The 16,413-nt window shown below is 33.8% G+C and overlaps 2 protein-coding genes across 2 annotated transcripts; one reads left to right on the top strand and one right to left on the bottom strand.

Moving 5' to 3' along the window:
• The first annotated feature begins 120 nt into the window (after positions 1-120).
• LOC130657309 (deubiquitinase DESI2-like) lies at positions 121-6,383 on the top strand. The gene is made up of 7 exons (XM_057460290.1): positions 121-1,682; positions 1,759-1,831; positions 2,367-2,460; positions 2,885-2,992; positions 3,483-3,516; positions 4,132-4,372; positions 5,665-6,383. The coding sequence occupies exons 1-7, from the start codon at positions 1,644-1,646 to the stop codon at positions 5,862-5,864; spliced, it is 789 nt and encodes a 262-aa protein (XP_057316273.1). The 5' UTR covers positions 121-1,643; the 3' UTR covers positions 5,865-6,383.
• Positions 6,384-7,292: 909 nt separating this feature from the next.
• Positions 7,293-16,005, bottom strand: LOC130657306 (protein phosphatase 1A-like). Its single transcript, XM_057460288.1, has 6 exons — positions 14,976-16,005; positions 11,999-12,076; positions 11,497-11,536; positions 10,033-10,138; positions 9,485-9,542; positions 7,293-7,968 (listed from the first exon to the last, which is right to left on the bottom strand). The coding sequence occupies exons 1-6, from the start codon at positions 15,876-15,878 to the stop codon at positions 7,840-7,842; spliced, it is 1,314 nt and encodes a 437-aa protein (XP_057316271.1). The 5' UTR covers positions 15,879-16,005; the 3' UTR covers positions 7,293-7,839.
• Positions 16,006-16,413: the final 408 nt, after the last annotated feature.

Below are 16,413 nucleotides of genomic sequence, written 5' to 3'. Positions count from 1 at the left end.
CGTAGATGGCGTAATTTTAACTTTTTACTCGCCACACAATCGTGTATTTTTTACAAGAAGAAAAAACAACAAAACGAACCGATCACCGAACCGATGCAAATAAAAAAAAACAGAATCTTTTTTTTTTCCTTTTGCTGTCATATTTGCTGTGCTTTCTCAACTTTTACTTTGTGTTTTTTTAGGTTAGCTATTTTTCACAGACTAATTATAAAGTTATTGTAATGGATTGTGTGTATAAGTCCATATACAGTGGAATTGGATCAGTATTTAGGTAGCTAGGCTGATTGAAGAGAAAACTCTGTGAGCAGTATATTTCCATCAAAAGGCTGTGTTTTTGCCTAAGTCACATGTCATAAAAGATTGGATGCTTTTAAAATCTTTAATACAAGTGCCACATAATTATCACCAGAAAATAAAACAATTTTGATCAAAATCATTTCATTTTGATCTTTCTTACGCATTTTTTGGTGTAACTAATAAATACCTTAACACACTAAACCTGACCTGAGGAAAACTTTGGTATTTTGTTGCCTGAGATAGCTAGCTAGTTATATGTCATGTAATATATACTTTTTCATGCTTTACTTGGTTCATTTGCTTTTTAAAGTCATAATTTTATTTTTAATTGAAGTCTATATAAGGCTGATCACATTTTCAATGCAAGTGGTTTTGATCTCATAACAAATGACAGCTATAACTTTAAACATTACTCATTTAATTGTTCTTAGTTATAAGCAGCTGTAGTAACTAGACATGTACTATATTTAAAAGAACATACATCAAGTTAAAGCAGAAACGATGAATACATGGAATCACAGTCCCGATATTTACTTGTGCACGCATCTAAGTGATTACGAAATGCCCAATGCGCGTGCAGAAATGGAGGTAAAAATGTAAACAAACTAAGCGAAAAAGTTACTTCCATTTCTGCGCGCGCAAGAAAAACACGGCACTATGATTGAGTGTATTCCATTGTGACATTATTTATTTACTTTTCTGCGATAAGCTCTTTGGTTCTTGCCCTTGGTACAAAAAGAGATGCTAGGATTTAGTGAATAGAGGTCTTTTCTGTGGATCTCTTCTTGTGGAAACATCGTTTAAGAGTTTAAACTATTATTGAGTGTAGATTGATGCCTTCTGATTTATTTGAATTCATTTAAACCAATACCTTTGTGTGTCCAAATAACCTGAAAATAATTTTGCATTACCTAGCGCCCCTATTTTCATGCCACGCAAATACCAAAGCTGAAAAAGTCCTCCCGCTGAAAATATAAACAAAGAAGTTAATCTATTGTCAAAATTTTCAAAAAAATATGTGTTTCATTTCTTGTCACCTTCCCTATTTCTCCCCCATTTAGCAAACCTCAACTTACATGTGAAAATTCCTAAAAGCCTAATGTAAAAAAACAAATTGATCAAAATGTTAATTTTCTATTTACTGTTTTTAACAACATTGCTAATAATTTTACATTTTTGTAACTGTTCTCAGTATTTATTAGGTATGACAATGTGGTAACCTTTTCTTATAGGAATTTGTTCCATAAGCATTTGTTACTTTATTTTAGGCATAGTAAGTTATTTTAAAACTGCATTTGTAGTAATGTGTTTAAGCTTTAATAAGAATTAAACCAAAAGCTCAAGAGATGTCTCGAACTCCAGTCTTCCTAAATGTCTATAATATGGTTAGTCAGCTTTTTTTAAATAATATTTTTATCGCAATTTTGCATCAGGGATGTATATCTTCAAATTTTTTTTTAGTATTGGTTAAATGAATACACATCGCCAATTGGTCTTGGGGTGTACCATTCAGGAATTGAGATTTACGGAAAAGGTTTGATTTTCAAACATTAATTTATAATTATTTGCTAATATAGCTACAATTCTATTAATAAATTTTTTGAAAATTTTTCAAATTGGCAAAACAGCATTACCTGCCAAATTTTCCACAACCGAAAGGCTGCAAAAGTTCTGCTATGGCAGATGTGTAGGGCAGGTTGGGAGTGTTGAAAATTTGCTAGTTACAGTTTCTGCAATGCATGCATTGTGGTAAAATTAGTGAGGAGACTCCTAATTGCGCAGGGAATAGATAAAATTATTAGCCATGCTGATGTTGCGAACATTCACAAGTTCAAAGCGTGTTGGCATAATATGGAAACGTAATAAAGCATTGCTTGTGTATACGATCTTCGAAATTAAGCAGTTATTCTAATAATTTTTTGAACATGGTTGTAACAAAGAAAAGCTTTAGTTTTGATTATGTACTGTATAAGTATATAACTGCTTGAATAACCTAGATTTACTGTAGCAGAATGTAAAAAAAATGATAGGAATAGCTTTTTTTATTGTTTTTTTTTGTATTGTTTTAGAGTATGCTTTTGGTGGACACCCATTTGAATTTACAGGGATATTCGATATGGAACCAAAAGATCTTGTAGAACTTGGTGAAGGTTTTTCCTTCAAGTATGTCCTTTTCTGTTGCCGTCTGCATGTTCATAGTTTGTTCCACCATATTGAAACCATTTCTTTGGCTTTTAAATGTTACAATACTACAGATTTGTTCTTAGGTGGTGTTTAAATATAAGTTTCACAGCGATAAGAGTTAAGTAAAATCTTAAGCTAGGGTTAAATTTTTTTGTATCTATTTGTATTATGTATTTGTTATATCACACAAAGTAAGATGAAATTCTATAGTACATAAAGACTGAGCATATACTAATTCTACATATAATTTGTGCAGGTTGTCATTTTCAAATACTATTCAATGTTAATTGAGCAGATAAAATTCACTTTGGTCAAAGTGAAACTGTTATTATGTAAATATTACCCTATTGAACTTTTTTGTATAGATTTGATTATATAATAGATGTGTTTTTTTGTCTTTTAGAGAAACTGTAAAACTTGGACATACAGACTTTACTGAAAGTGACATTGACAACTTGGTTGAGATGTTGGGAAAAACATATTTGGGCTCGTCATATCATCTAATAAAAAAGTAGGTGTCAATTTATTGTATTTATTGTAACACTTTTTAAACCCGTCTTTGATGTTTTAATGATCACAGTATCGACTCCACACCTTTTCTTGTGTAGAAACCCTCTTGGACCCCTCTTTCAAAGTCATTTTCCCCTTTCTCAGAAATATTAAGCTTTTTTAAAGCACCTAAAGTACCAGCAGAAACACCACACTGCTGCCCTGTTATAAGGCATGTGAATAACAAACCAAAAGAGTAGAATGAGTGTTGCAAAATAAAAAAAAACGTTCGTGGACTGACATCAGTAAATAATACACCATCAAAAACTTGCAGTGTATGCAGTGTGGTATAAAAAAAGTAAAGAAAAAATGCTCAGTAAAGGTGTTTATATTCAATTACCATGCTTTACCTAACCAAAAATAAGAAGTCTTTTTATTAATAAAGAATAACTTGGAATATTTTAAAGTAATACTTGATTTTCAGACTATTAACGCTTGACCTCTTTCTTTAGAAATTGCAATCACTTTACCAGCGAGTTTAGTAAGGTAAGTAAAATCTTTCTATTTATTTACGTCACTACAGAAATGTGTAAACTGGTTGATGAACATTTTTTTTTTGCAACATTAACTATTATTATTTTGGCTCCGCATTGTCACTGTCTTTTGATAATAAATACGACAACGATATTATGAGCATGCATTTTAAGGCTGAATGCAATCTGTTGTTCGTGGTTGTTTTACACAAAACATAAAAGCTCAGATTGTGTATACATATTTTTTATAAGTAATGGTTGTTAAGGCGTTACTAGGCCCAAAATTACCTTTGAACCTCACCTTTCTCCCCTTAAATGAAAATAAAAGGAATCTCAAAAAATTAAACACGTTTCTGCAAGTGCATCAAATTTGTGTACACAATCACGACTTAATTTTAATAACGTAAATTTAAAAAAAAAATTATTTTCCGTGAAATTTACTTTGTCATTCGCAAAATTGAATTTCTACGAAATTAAAAATGTTCCTTCTCATCCGCGACATTTAGAATGCCAAAGTCGAAGCCTTGTAAAAAAACATGTGTTATGAAGTTACATATTTTGCATTTCAAATGTATTCCTACTTTTCAAAAGCGTTGTTATTAATCCTAGTGTTGTATTTTGCGTGCAGTTAGTTTGCGGCAAAGACGTACCAGGTTGGGTAAATCGACTGGCTGCAATTGGAACTCGCTTCCCTTTCTTAGCAGCATGCATACCAAAAGAATGGTTGACTCCCGATGGAGGTGCTGCATTTAATGATTGTGTTGATCTGACAGACTGGGAGGAGATCGATTATCCATCGTCCAACGAAAAAGAAAAAGAAGATGAAATGATGACGTTAAATGAAATGCTGGGAATTAGCACGTGTAACCGTGAGTCAGCCGTTCTCTAAGTGGCGTTTATAATTTCCTGAGGGTGTTAATAATTTCTTAGGGCGTCTTTTGGCACATAAGGCAAAATATTTCGAGTACGATTATCGCTTATCCAAATAGCTTCCTTTCCTTTCTGATTTTGTAATAAAAGTTCTTATCTGAATATTCTCCCAATAAAAGCTTCCTTCAGGCCTAGGGACGATAATATGATGGGAATCGAACATTTGGAAGTTGTAAGGAGTTGTTCAAACGTCGAAAAGTCTTCGCCAGCTAAACGGTAATATGACGTTACGGATGAAGGGGATAAATCCTTTGGCGATTTAAATGTTTCATACCGTGGAACATCAATTATTTTTTTTAAGAATAAAAAGCATTGTGATTAATTATTCGCCTACACCACATTACACCACATTCTCGTCCCCAGGGCTCTTTTAGATAAAACCTCAAAAGTAATAACTACCTTTGAGGATTATCTCAAAGAGCTCTGGGGATGAGAGTGTCGCCTACACGTTTCGCAGGAGTGTACCTTCCAGTGCTTGTGATTTCAGGGGTTGACGATACTTAAATGATGCATTTTTTGATATAAAGGTCTTGAGGGATGAAGTTAAATCTAATCGTTAAATTGACATTTAACGTCTACCTTTTGATTTGTGAGTCATCAATGAGGAACCAACTACAGAAAATGTATTTTGATTAGAATAATTACCATGAATTTTTATGTTTTAACTTCTACCCGCTGTTTTAATTAGCTTGGTTTTTTCTCAAATTACTTTGATTTTATTAAAACAGCTGACAAAAAATTGTCATGGCATTTGGAAATACATTTGGTTCCAAGCGCGTTACCTATCTCCACAACTCATTTAGAGTAATTATAACTTACTGATTTTAGTCTAATCGGCCAATATGGTCGGATCCGGCGACAAAAAAGTAGGAAGCAATGCTGCTTGTGTTTTGTCAATAATTCTAGTCTTACAAGATTGATAAACAGTGGCTTCTTTTAGTGTTCATTTGAAATAAGACCCTAAGGAAAAAACCACAACCCGAAAAGGTTATACCGTTTCGCCGTAGAATTTCCATAGCGATGTTGCTCTGGAATTATTTTATACGGAATATTCAATTTCTTCTGCTATGGAAACCTAAACCCACCCCTTTGAACAGCGATATTTTGTTTCGAAGGAAAATATGGAAAATGCTGGAAACCTGCTGTACTACTGGATACATTATTTTTACTTGTTCTCACATTCAATCTTGCCAGGCTTACTCGTTAAATTTTTGGCTATTTTACATTTTAGGTTCGGTATCAACTAGTCGTGAGTTTCGTGGTGGTCCCAGTACGACTGATTTACTTAGCGTTTCTTCAATAACAAGTGACATTTCGGACACAAGTCAGCTTAATATCGGACAGCCTGCATCGACGCGCTCAGACAGTCTTTCAAATTTAGAACATGAGAAATCAATTGACTGTACAGATAACCAATCATCGAACGGTTAGCTTCGTCATAGCTTTATAAATTATAATTATGCAACCTCATTGTCGATTAATGCTTCGATTACCTCAGAGATGTGCATGTTTGACTCGATAAGTAGTGCAGGTACCCGTTATCCGACTTTGATTCGAATAATGGTTTTGTCAACACCACCACGCTTGTTGTATAGTTAGACGTAGTAAATAAACCTTATCCAATGCTTAGTTGCATGATTTTGCGTTTGCTTGCTTATCCCAGGATCTACTCTTGTGTCGTGCTACATTCAAATGAAACTTAGTGTGTTTTCTCTCACAAAACCTTTTTTTACTTTAGTGTTAGTAAGTTTGTACATGGATGTATATTGTGAAAAATTGTGTTTATTTGCTTTTTATAAATATAGCTAGCTTAAGAATTTCGGTTTTGAATTAGTAAATGTTGATTTATTGATTTATTACGTTACGTTAATATAAGTTCGACGGAAAAACTCCAGCGGGAATATTTGTGACGACATTGTTAAACTTTCGACGAAGAATGTTATTTCTTCACCTGGTTTTATCTTTTTTTACTATTAACCAAGCCTGGCATTTGTTTCATATTTTCCAACGATGGTCCTGAGGTGTCATTCTGTCCTTCCTATATTCCAATGAGACATCCGAACCATCGCATTTTTCATACCAGTAAGGCAAAAGCTTTATTTATTTAATGTCCTCCAAAATGCGTCTTAAAACTTGTCCCCAAGGCTCGTTAGAGTTATCTGTTCCAATGTAAACAAGCTAGGTAAGTCCCGGCTGATTAGGTACAACATTGCATGTGGAAGTCATTTAAATGAGAATTAGGTCAAACCTTGGCTTGAAAGAGCGTTTTACTTGCCTAAACGAGAAAAATTCGTAAATATTTATACCTGTATGTAATATTTTGCTGAAAGGTATAGAAAATTCTTAATTTCAGGGACTGTTTACCCCCCAAAATTATTCTTCTGGGGACGAGGTTGGTGAATTAGCATAAGATACATTATTCGCATTGATGTGAACCTAGCGTAACTTTAAAAGCCGCACATTAAACAAATTCGTGTACCTTTTTAATATTGAACGGGGAAACTGTCTCCCGCCTGATTGACATTCCGTGGAAGTGCGAAAGAGGATACGGGTATCTTGTGTAAACGGAACAGATGGATTACTCATCAATTTCAAGAAAGCATTAAAAAAGTAAATAATGACATTAGTTTGATCTATCCTTGTCCCCAGGGTTTGTTGCCTGATGTCAAAGCGTTTACTTGCCGGCCTCGATGACAAAAAAGCAAGAATCAATCTTTAGCAAGAATATCGCTAATTTTTTTGCCTGCTGATGTAGGCCAATTTGTTTACATTCTTGACCCGCTTGGTTGACACGTTCCCTGGCTCTCACATAAGAAGACTCTCAGGTGGCTACAAATCCGGACAATAAATACGAAATAATCATTCCAAAGTGAATCAATATTTTCATTAGGTAAAATGTACACGATAACTAAGATTAAATGGAACGTTAAACGTGTTTTCTAAAAAAACGACAAACGCCAACCGAATACAACACCATACATATTGGAACATATCTTGTTCTCAACCAAGTTAACAATCACTCTGTAAAATCGTTAATTTTCAACATATAAAATAGCTTTTATGTCCACTAGTTTGCTAAGGCAAAAATAAGAAATTAGAACGCCTGTTTGAATAAAATTTCTGTATTTTCATTTACTTTAGTAGAAAAGAAATTTTAAGGTTTATTTGTCTCCATATAACTGTATTTCGTTTTTTAACTGGTAGCGAGAAAAACCAACAAAGACAAAGTACAGGTTAATTTCATACCAAAAAAACAACTCTATTTCAGAACTTACGGAATGTTAGCCTTTTGTTTTCCACAACAATAAAACAAAAGAAAAACATCCAAATTATTATTTTTTATTGAAAATAAATTCTTGAAAAAAAAGTGTATTTTATATTGAAACCGGAAAGCAGCAGGATTGGTTCAAATTTCTCCTTCTCCCTCTTCAGGAAAATACATATCTCCTTGTTGACCTTGCAGCTCAGCTGCCTCGCCACCCATTTGTCGAAGCACGCTTAAAGGGACTGGTAATGAGTTTAATACTCCACGACCCTAAAAGCAAAACAAATACGTAACAACGACAAAATGAACATTACAACTAGGTGAATTTTCAACATTTGACGCGAAAACGTAAGGGGATAAATCATGCGGAATTAACTTTGGCGGAGAAGTAAAGTTCTGTAAAGACTTATATTTTGCCTAATAAGTTTAATATGGTCAGACATTATGACACCTTGGTGGAATGTATTTTCGCCATAATTAAATTTCGCAGGAATTTAATTTTGCGAATTAAAAAATATTTTAAAAAATTTCGCGAAAATTTCCATTACATAATCTGCAGCTTGATATTCTTATACAGCATTTTTTTTTGGCACAAGTAGCACAAGTTTACGGCTACTCAACAAATTGTTGAATGTCCCAATCAGACTCACTAGATGAATCTCTATCAAGGTTCTCAGGACCTGGTTAGAAAGTCACCAACTTATGACCCTCCACTTCTACAGCTAGTACAATGTCAGCGAAAGAAAAATATATTTTTGCTAGCATATATAAATAAAGTGCAGGCGTGGTCAACAAATTTGTGAATTTACGCATGACTTATTATCTCCAAATTTTGCTAAAAGCCAGGTTAATCGACAAAAACGTAGGCAAAATTTTAAGGAGACTTGAAAAAATAAAATTTTACTTGCTAGTATTAAGTGTATAGAATTATTGAATTTCCGCGCCCGAAGGCGTAGGAAATTTTTTAAAACCGTCGTTTTTTTCTTTCGGAGCATTTTTTGAGAAAAAATCGACCCTGGAATTTCACGTTGGTCCGTCACAGATGTAAACTTCGTACCCAAGCTCCTTAACTACTGGGAAGTCTAGTATTGACGCTTCAGGCCAAAATTGGTATTTGTTTTCGACAAAATTTGGCACAGTTAACAAAAAAAGTATGCTGAACATAATGGTGACATAATAATTTTGAGTTTTGTCACCTAAATGTCATTTTAGGCCAAAATTGGTCCAAAAATTAGAACTACTTTATTTTCAACAAAATTTGGAACAGTTAACAAATAAAGTATGCTGAAAATGATGGTTACATCAAAATTTTGATTTTTTGTCAACTAATGCCGTTTAAGACCATAAACGTCTCAATCGCAAGACTTTCAACCATGAATGATAGGCTGTATTTTTTGTTACCAATTTCTTTTAAAATGTGAGTTTATTATGACATGTTTCGTTTTGTTTGCGTTTGTTGTAAGATATGTCACTGATGGGCTTTATCTTCAGGGGTTCATGCACCAAACCCCTTCGAATGTTTGGCACAATAACACAACGAATTAGCAGGTTTTCATCAAATATTTTGGTAGCGCACGGAAATTCTTAGAGCCCCCAGGGCTTCTTGTTGCTTTAGAAAAAACTTTATTTGCTCATAAGAACGTAAAATAAAGTGAAAAAATCGAACAAAATTGTGAAGGTTCTGATGCCCATTTCTTAACAATTAGGAATTTTAAAAACTGAGATCCAAATAAAAATGAAGAGGCATGGGCAGTCCGCAAAACAAAAAAAAAAATGAAAAACTCACTTCTTCTTTACTTCTGTTAGGCATCAACTCGTCCAACGTTGCTTCGATCAAACAAAGTCTGAAAAACAAAAATGGAAATCATTTAATGAGTCAATTTTGGCCTAACGGCTCAATTTTTAAATTTTGTAATTAACATTGAAAGATTAAAAAGAAATGAAACGCGGAAATCGTGATTCTCTTAGTAAATTTTCTAAACGTCTTTGTTCCCAAATCAAATCGCTTGTGGAACGTTTTCTCTTCATCAAAGAATTCTTACATTGCAAAAGTATGTTTACACCGTTCTGGTTGTGTAAATGCAATATCCAAACATTTGTCACCCTGGGTAACAATTTGTCAGGAAACCCTTCGAATCTTATTGACAAAATCAAATATTTAAACTTCCATTATTACTTATAATAAATGATATTGCCACTGTTGCAATGACCATTTTCCTATGGAGTTCGAGAAATGAAAAGCTGCAATGTAAAAAAGCATTTAAAGCCACGCAGATTTAACTCGAATGAAGCAGTATTTCAGGAGCATAAAGCAAACAAAGAATGCATATTTACTTTGAATACAAACCACCACCAGGGGGTAGACCCTCAAGTTCAGCTGACTGCAGTTCATCAATAACTCGACTCAGGGTGGTAGTCTCACCTTGACTTTCCACAATAGCTGTAAAAAAAGGAATAAAAATTTATGTAAGATTTCTACTATTGCAACCAAGTTGGTCTAACACAAAAAAAAAACACATCTTGCTTACTTAACTAGAAGAAGTTGTAAGAGCTATGGCTTTTTTTGCAGCTTAACCAGAAACGCATATAAATTACAGGCAAATGCTTGAATCCAAAAACACTTAAAATACCTAATTCAGCAAATTGGTAAACCTCCTTCAATGTCAGAAAACAATTTTTTTGTTGTTGCAGACTAGCTAGGTAAACATGACGTTGAACGTCGGGTTGATCGCTACAGTACAGGTAAATTGTGTCTCTAATTCAGCAAATTGGTAAACCTCCTTCAATGTCAGAAAACAATTTTTTTGTTGTTGCAGACTAGCTAGGTAAACATGACGTTGAACGTCGGGTTGATCGCTACAGTACAGGTAAATTGTGTCTCTAATTCAGCAAATTAGTAAACCTCCTTCAATGTCAGAAAACAATTTTTTTGTTGTTGCAGACTAGCTGGGTAAAAATGAAGTTGAAAGTCGGGTTGATCGCTTCAGTGCAGGTAAATTGTGTCTCATATTCAGGTGAAGCATTTTGTACAGGTTTACAGTGTGTCACAAAAACAGTGGAACATTTACAGTAATAAAGCCAGTTAGATGAAAAGCCTTTTAAAACAAATAACTTTCCTACAACTATAACTAAAATAAAAACACACGTCATACCAAAAATAGATGCTCAACTTTTTTCTTATGCACATAATTGAGAAAGAAAGTACTGGGTTAAACGCTTAGAACAAGTACTTAAAAATTCAAATAAAAACACAGGAAAGAGCATGTCATTACCCTGTAAAACTCAACTAACCCTGAGTTAGTTGAAGTAGAGAAAGAAATTAATTCAAGAACAAAAACCAGAAATTTTACAAGTCAAAATTTAAAATGGCCTCACATATTGCTATCACACAAAAGATCCTGTGAGTGTGCCCCTAGTCAACAACACCCGAGAATAGTTTAGATCTGTTAATTGACAAACATATATATCACCGCATTCTGATTGGTTTATTGGCCACTTGGAAGTATTTACACGAAAACCACTGCAAGATGTCAATTTTTTCGATTTTTTTATTTTGCACTGACAACAGCAATCAGAGAGGTATTGATAAAGAGATTTAGGAAATTAATTCTGCCAGTGCCCAAAGTTATAAAGGTATTTAGTAATTCCCAGTTAGAAATCATCATCTTTAAAAACCATGTTTTGTCATGAAGTGAATTCTTAAAAATATGCTGAATGGTGCAAAAATATTATTTTGGGTGTCAATTATTTTAAATTTAATTCAAGCATTGCAGTTAAATAGTGCATTAAAATTATTACCTTTCACATTTTCTTTGATTAATCCATTTAATACAGCCTCCTGTAGAAAACAAGAAAAACAAATAAAAGTTAAAACAAAAGCTGAAGAAAGTGTTGCCAATCAATATCAGAAATAAAAGTTTGACAACTTTCTTCACCAAAAGTTTGATATGTAAACAAAGTCTGTCACATTGGCTTTTATAAAGAGATCAGCTAAACACTACCCTGTAGCTACACAATTGCCTATTAATGCCATCTTTTTAAAATTCCATGCTGAGCAGATGCTGAGAAAGTGAACAAGTATTTTTTTGTATTTCTGTATTAGCAATATTGTGCGTGTTTTAACTTTTTTTTCTATATTAATAGCTATATTCTGTTTGTACTTGTGAAGAAGAAGACACAAAATATCTTCTATATGCAAAAGATTATGACACAGGGATATTTTAAAAATGGGTATCCAGTGCACATAATAAACACCTCAGGAATACAAATAATATAAAAATGTTGAAAATAACTTGTTTACCTTTTCAACAGCGTCATTAGCAACTTGTGGTGCAGATGGAAAGGTTATTAGAATAACACTCATGTTATCACGACTTCCCTGTAAAAAACAAACAGTATTGTTAAACTTCATATGCATTTAGTTGTGCAAAGTTTACAGACAAAACAACAAAACAACAGGAATATATTTATGTGTTCTTTGTTTACCTGACTGACTTTAGCTCAAGCAACTACAGTATTGGTTAAATTTCTGAAGCAGTAATGCCTGAATAAATCTGTTCCATGTGAATTTAGTATTAATCCCTTAATCAGAGCTAGGTGTCACTGTACCAATATCTTTATACATATTAAGTCATACAAAAATTTTTTGCTTTAGAGAAGGCCTAATAAGATTTTATGCAACCAGATTATTTATGCAAATAATTATGCTAATAAATTTAAAAATAAAATAAAAATCATTACCACATGAAAACGTAAAGACACAAAACCCTGATGATTGAGATTCAACAGACATTTTTTTTGTATTTTAGTGAATTTGGAAAATTTAATTTCCCTTTGAGAATTTAACAAAATTAACGAAAAATCTGAATTAATAACATAAGATTTGACGATAACAAAAACAAGCCCTGATATGGTCGTATATGTAAGTTTTCACCTTAGCTTCCCAATTGCTGCTAAAAGGATGTGGGAGTTAAATATACAATCCAATTCGTACACCCATATGGACATACATGTCACAATGAATTAGTATCCTAACTATTGCACATACAGGGGTTATCAGATTGATAGCGCAGTGGGTAGAGCAATTGCAAGTGGGAGTTTATGGATTTAAGTCCCTCTCCATCCATCATCTTTCCAGTAATAATTTTACCTACACACTGATATATCCCACGTGGTTAAATAGTTAAATAATAATTAAACAAAAAGAATTTGCACATGATTTAATGGCTTAGCTTAAAATTTATTTTGGAGCATAATTTTGGCACTCTAATAAAGATAAGGCAGTGTGAGGTATATAATGCAATTGGGGTCAAAAGAGCAGCAAAGCATGCAACATTTACCAAAACAACAACCACGCCACCCTTGACTGGTCATTACCTGTGTACAATGGTGAAAGACATACTATTTGTGCCTGTTGAAAGGGTATGTCTCATTAGCAAATTCCCTTATTTTCTCTACTATTCTCGCTGCAGGAATATTTAACTCCAGAAATAAAGGCGGGTTCCATAGACTGGCGGTAATTTTAGAGAGGCATGATTATTTTTTCAAAGCCTTAAAATTGGTTTAGTATTATCTCCAATGAAAAAAAAGTTTTTAAAAAAGTCTGTTTTGTGTATCATCATCATCATCATTCTCGGCTTAACGTCCGTTTTCCAAGCTAGCATGGGTTGGACAGGGTATATTAATGACCCTTTCCAACCTGATCTAGACTGTGTTAGATCTAAACTCAACTTCCTCTATATCAAGTCTGTCCTTATAACCTCCTGCCAAGTCTTCCTCGGTCTGCCTCTGGGCTTTGCCCCAGGAACTATCAAGTCTCTACACTTTCTTACCCAATTATCCTCCTCCATTCTTTCCAAGTGCCCCAGCCAATTCAATCTTCTTATCTGGATAACATCTTTAATTCTACGGAGACTTAGCCTGCTTCTTAGCTCATCTGAACTCTTTCTGTCTGGCGTTACACATCCACCTAACCATTCTCATATCATTCCTTTCTAAACGGTCAAGATCTTCCTGCTTCACTGCCCATGTCTCACTACCGTACAACATAACACTTCTTACACAGGCCTCATACAACCTACCTTTTACCTTAATTGACAGGACTCTGCTAGTCAACAAAGGAAGTAAGTCTCTGAACTTTTTCCAAGCAGAACCTATCCTGCAAGTAACACTTCTTCCAACACCCCCTTCACTGCAATGAAAAAAAGCAATTTTCACAACTTTTAAATCAAACTCTAACTTGCATGCATTCCAAATTGTTGTTAAATTTTTACTTACACTGCTATGCAGTAGACATAGTGGAGAACATAGATACCATACAGACTCGATGGAAATAATGGCAATTCCACCTTTTAGATTATTTTAGATGGGGGACTATTTTTTTAACCTGTGGCAAAAAGGCTATAGTTTTAATAATTTTTACAATATTTCAAGATTCCAAATAATTTTTTAAAAAACTGCACACACGTCTAGGACTTGTGCTTCATAACTAAACAGAGATGCATAAAATTCATCTTTAAAGTTTTTAAGGCTTCTGTTCAGGAAATAATGTATATATATATATATATATATATTTAATTTTTTTAAAGACACCTAGATTAATTTCAGGGTATTCAAGGTGTTTAAAGTCTGGTAGAAACCCTACATAATAAATTTTGCATGCATGAATTTTTCCACAAGAAAAATACTAGTCTATAATGCTTTCAAGTCTGTCAGTGCACCAAAATGGTTTAATGATTCTAAAGTTTTTATGTAGATGTAAAATGCCAAAATGAATGTTTACAATTTTGTTTACATTTTTAGTGGTAAGCTCTTTTGGCTCTGGCATCTGTGTGGCATAAAAAAGATGGGTGCACTAGATGAGGCGAGGTCATTTTCACACAAAGGTACCCATTTTTTCACACAGAAGTATTGTTTGGACTGTAATGAGGTGGAATAAATCAGACAGCATCAATCTACATCCAATGATACTTTAAAACATCCTGTCCTGTCTTTTGAAAGCTCCAAAATCTTTTTTATTGCCACTTTTTCTGTAGCTGACAAGTAAAATGTAAAGAAATAACGACATGCAGGAATTTATCTAAGGTGGTTGAAAGTGAAAGTAACTAGCTAGATATTTATCTAGACACCACAGAACCGTCAGATGCTTTTGCAATTTCAAGGCTTGTAACATTTAAGTGTATTATTAACTTGAAGTGCATTGTGAACATTACAACTGTTTAAAAGAAAGTTAAATAGTTCTAACAATGGTAGGGCATTACGCATATGATGTTTCTTACCTTGGCAAGGCAGGTCTCTAAAAGTTCTTCACACACTCGTTGCAAATCCTGATGAATGACTAATCTTGAATGAATATATGTCACCACTTCTTCATTGCTCATTACATCCCAAACACCATCACAAGCAAGAATTAAAAATTCATCTTTTTCAGATCTTTCGATAACAGTTAGATCAGGCTCGGCTGACACAAGCTGTTCCGTTGGAGATAGGCCACTCACATTTTTATAATCATAATCGCCTAGAGCTCTTGAAACAGCCAAAGATCCATTCACACGCTGAATCATTACACTTCCACCTGCATTTTCTATTCTTTTCCTCTCCTCTTCATTGTATGGTTTATGATCATATGTTGCAAATTTGACTTCTTTATTGCTGCAAAGAAGAGCTCTAGAGTCTCCACAATTTGCAAATATTATTTTATTTGGTGTGACAAAAGAGGCAACAGCTGTTGTTCCACTTCTTTCTTCTCCAGACAGAAACTTAGGTAATTCTCTCATTTTACTATCAATTTTTAAAAAACCCTCTATAACATTTTGTCTGAATTTATCAACTTCAACAGATTCTGTTAGATGTGCATTACAAATGTCAGAATTTTTGTCTTTGTTTTCTGCTGTCTTTTCACATGAAGAGTTTGACCCTCCTCCTGAAGCTGTCCATAACTCTAAAATTGTTTCTATTAAATTTTCTGAGGAGTACTTACTAACAAAATCTCCTGCGTGACCATCAAATACTGCAAAATACGAGCAGTTTTTCAAAGTAGGATGAAGTTCCATCCTGATTGCATGTGCATCTTCCATTTCCACACGCCATCCTTGCATTGCACACATTGCAAAACGAAGCCCATTACCTTCGCCTGATTCTGATTCCTTCTCCTTTTTAGGCTTATCAAGAAAGACACCCATGTTTTGATTAAAGCTCAAAAGAGAGCGAAGGCGCAGTCAGAACTTTTTGAACATTTCTTGCAGGTTTTCCCTCGAAGCGTTCCTGCTAACACGCCATTTTGAAAGAAAATTAACAATGACGTCATTGATCTTACTTAAATACTTAAATTTACTTATTTATATATCTGGCAATTTACTTTCCGCGCTAAATTCTGAACCAACAAAAAAGTTGGGAAGGAGCCTTTCCTATTCCCCAGGCGAAGCAGTTTTATTTCGCTTTTAGAAACTGTGACTGAGCAAAAATTCTATATTCTCCTGTTTACTTGCTGTTGTGGAAATTTTTTGGTTTGTACATCGTAGACCATGCACCAACTGGAATGTTTTTTTCTGGGACAAAAATGCGGCGAAACAATAAGTTTTTTCGTGCATAGAAATCTCAATCCCTGTTTAGGTAAAAAAGTACGTTTGCTCAAATATTTATTATTTTTGATATTTTGGTGAAATTAACAACACAAAACCTTAGCATATTTAGTGACTAGTTGTTTATTCTTTAAAA

Source organism: Hydractinia symbiolongicarpus, chromosome 9 (genome assembly GCF_029227915.1).
Source record: "Hydractinia symbiolongicarpus strain clone_291-10 chromosome 9, HSymV2.1, whole genome shotgun sequence".
Lineage (NCBI taxonomy): Eukaryota > Metazoa > Cnidaria > Hydrozoa > Anthoathecata > Hydractiniidae > Hydractinia > Hydractinia symbiolongicarpus.
The sequence above is the reverse complement of the archived record's forward strand: the minus strand, read 5'-3'. Positions and strand labels throughout refer to the sequence as shown.

Coding starts and splice junctions, on each gene's coding strand:
- LOC130657306 (XM_057460288.1), bottom strand. CDS start 15,878: ATGGGTGTCTTTCTTGATAAGCCTAAAAAGGAGAAGGAATCAGAATCA. Junction 12,077..14,975: donor TAGAGACCTGCCTTGCCAAG/GTAAGAAACATC, acceptor TGTTTTTTACAG/GGAAGTCGTGATAACATGAG. Junction 9,543..10,032: donor GGTGGTGGTTTGTATTCAAA/GTAAATATGCAT, acceptor TTTGTTTTTCAG/ACTTTGTTTGATCGAAGCAA.
- LOC130657309 (XM_057460290.1), top strand. CDS start 1,644: ATGTCTCGAACTCCAGTCTTCCTAAATGTCTATAATATG. Junction 1,683..1,758: donor TCCTAAATGTCTATAATATG/GTTAGTCAGCTT, acceptor ATTTTTTTTTAG/TATTGGTTAAATGAATACAC. Junction 1,832..2,366: donor AATTGAGATTTACGGAAAAG/GTTTGATTTTCA, acceptor GTATTGTTTTAG/AGTATGCTTTTGGTGGACAC.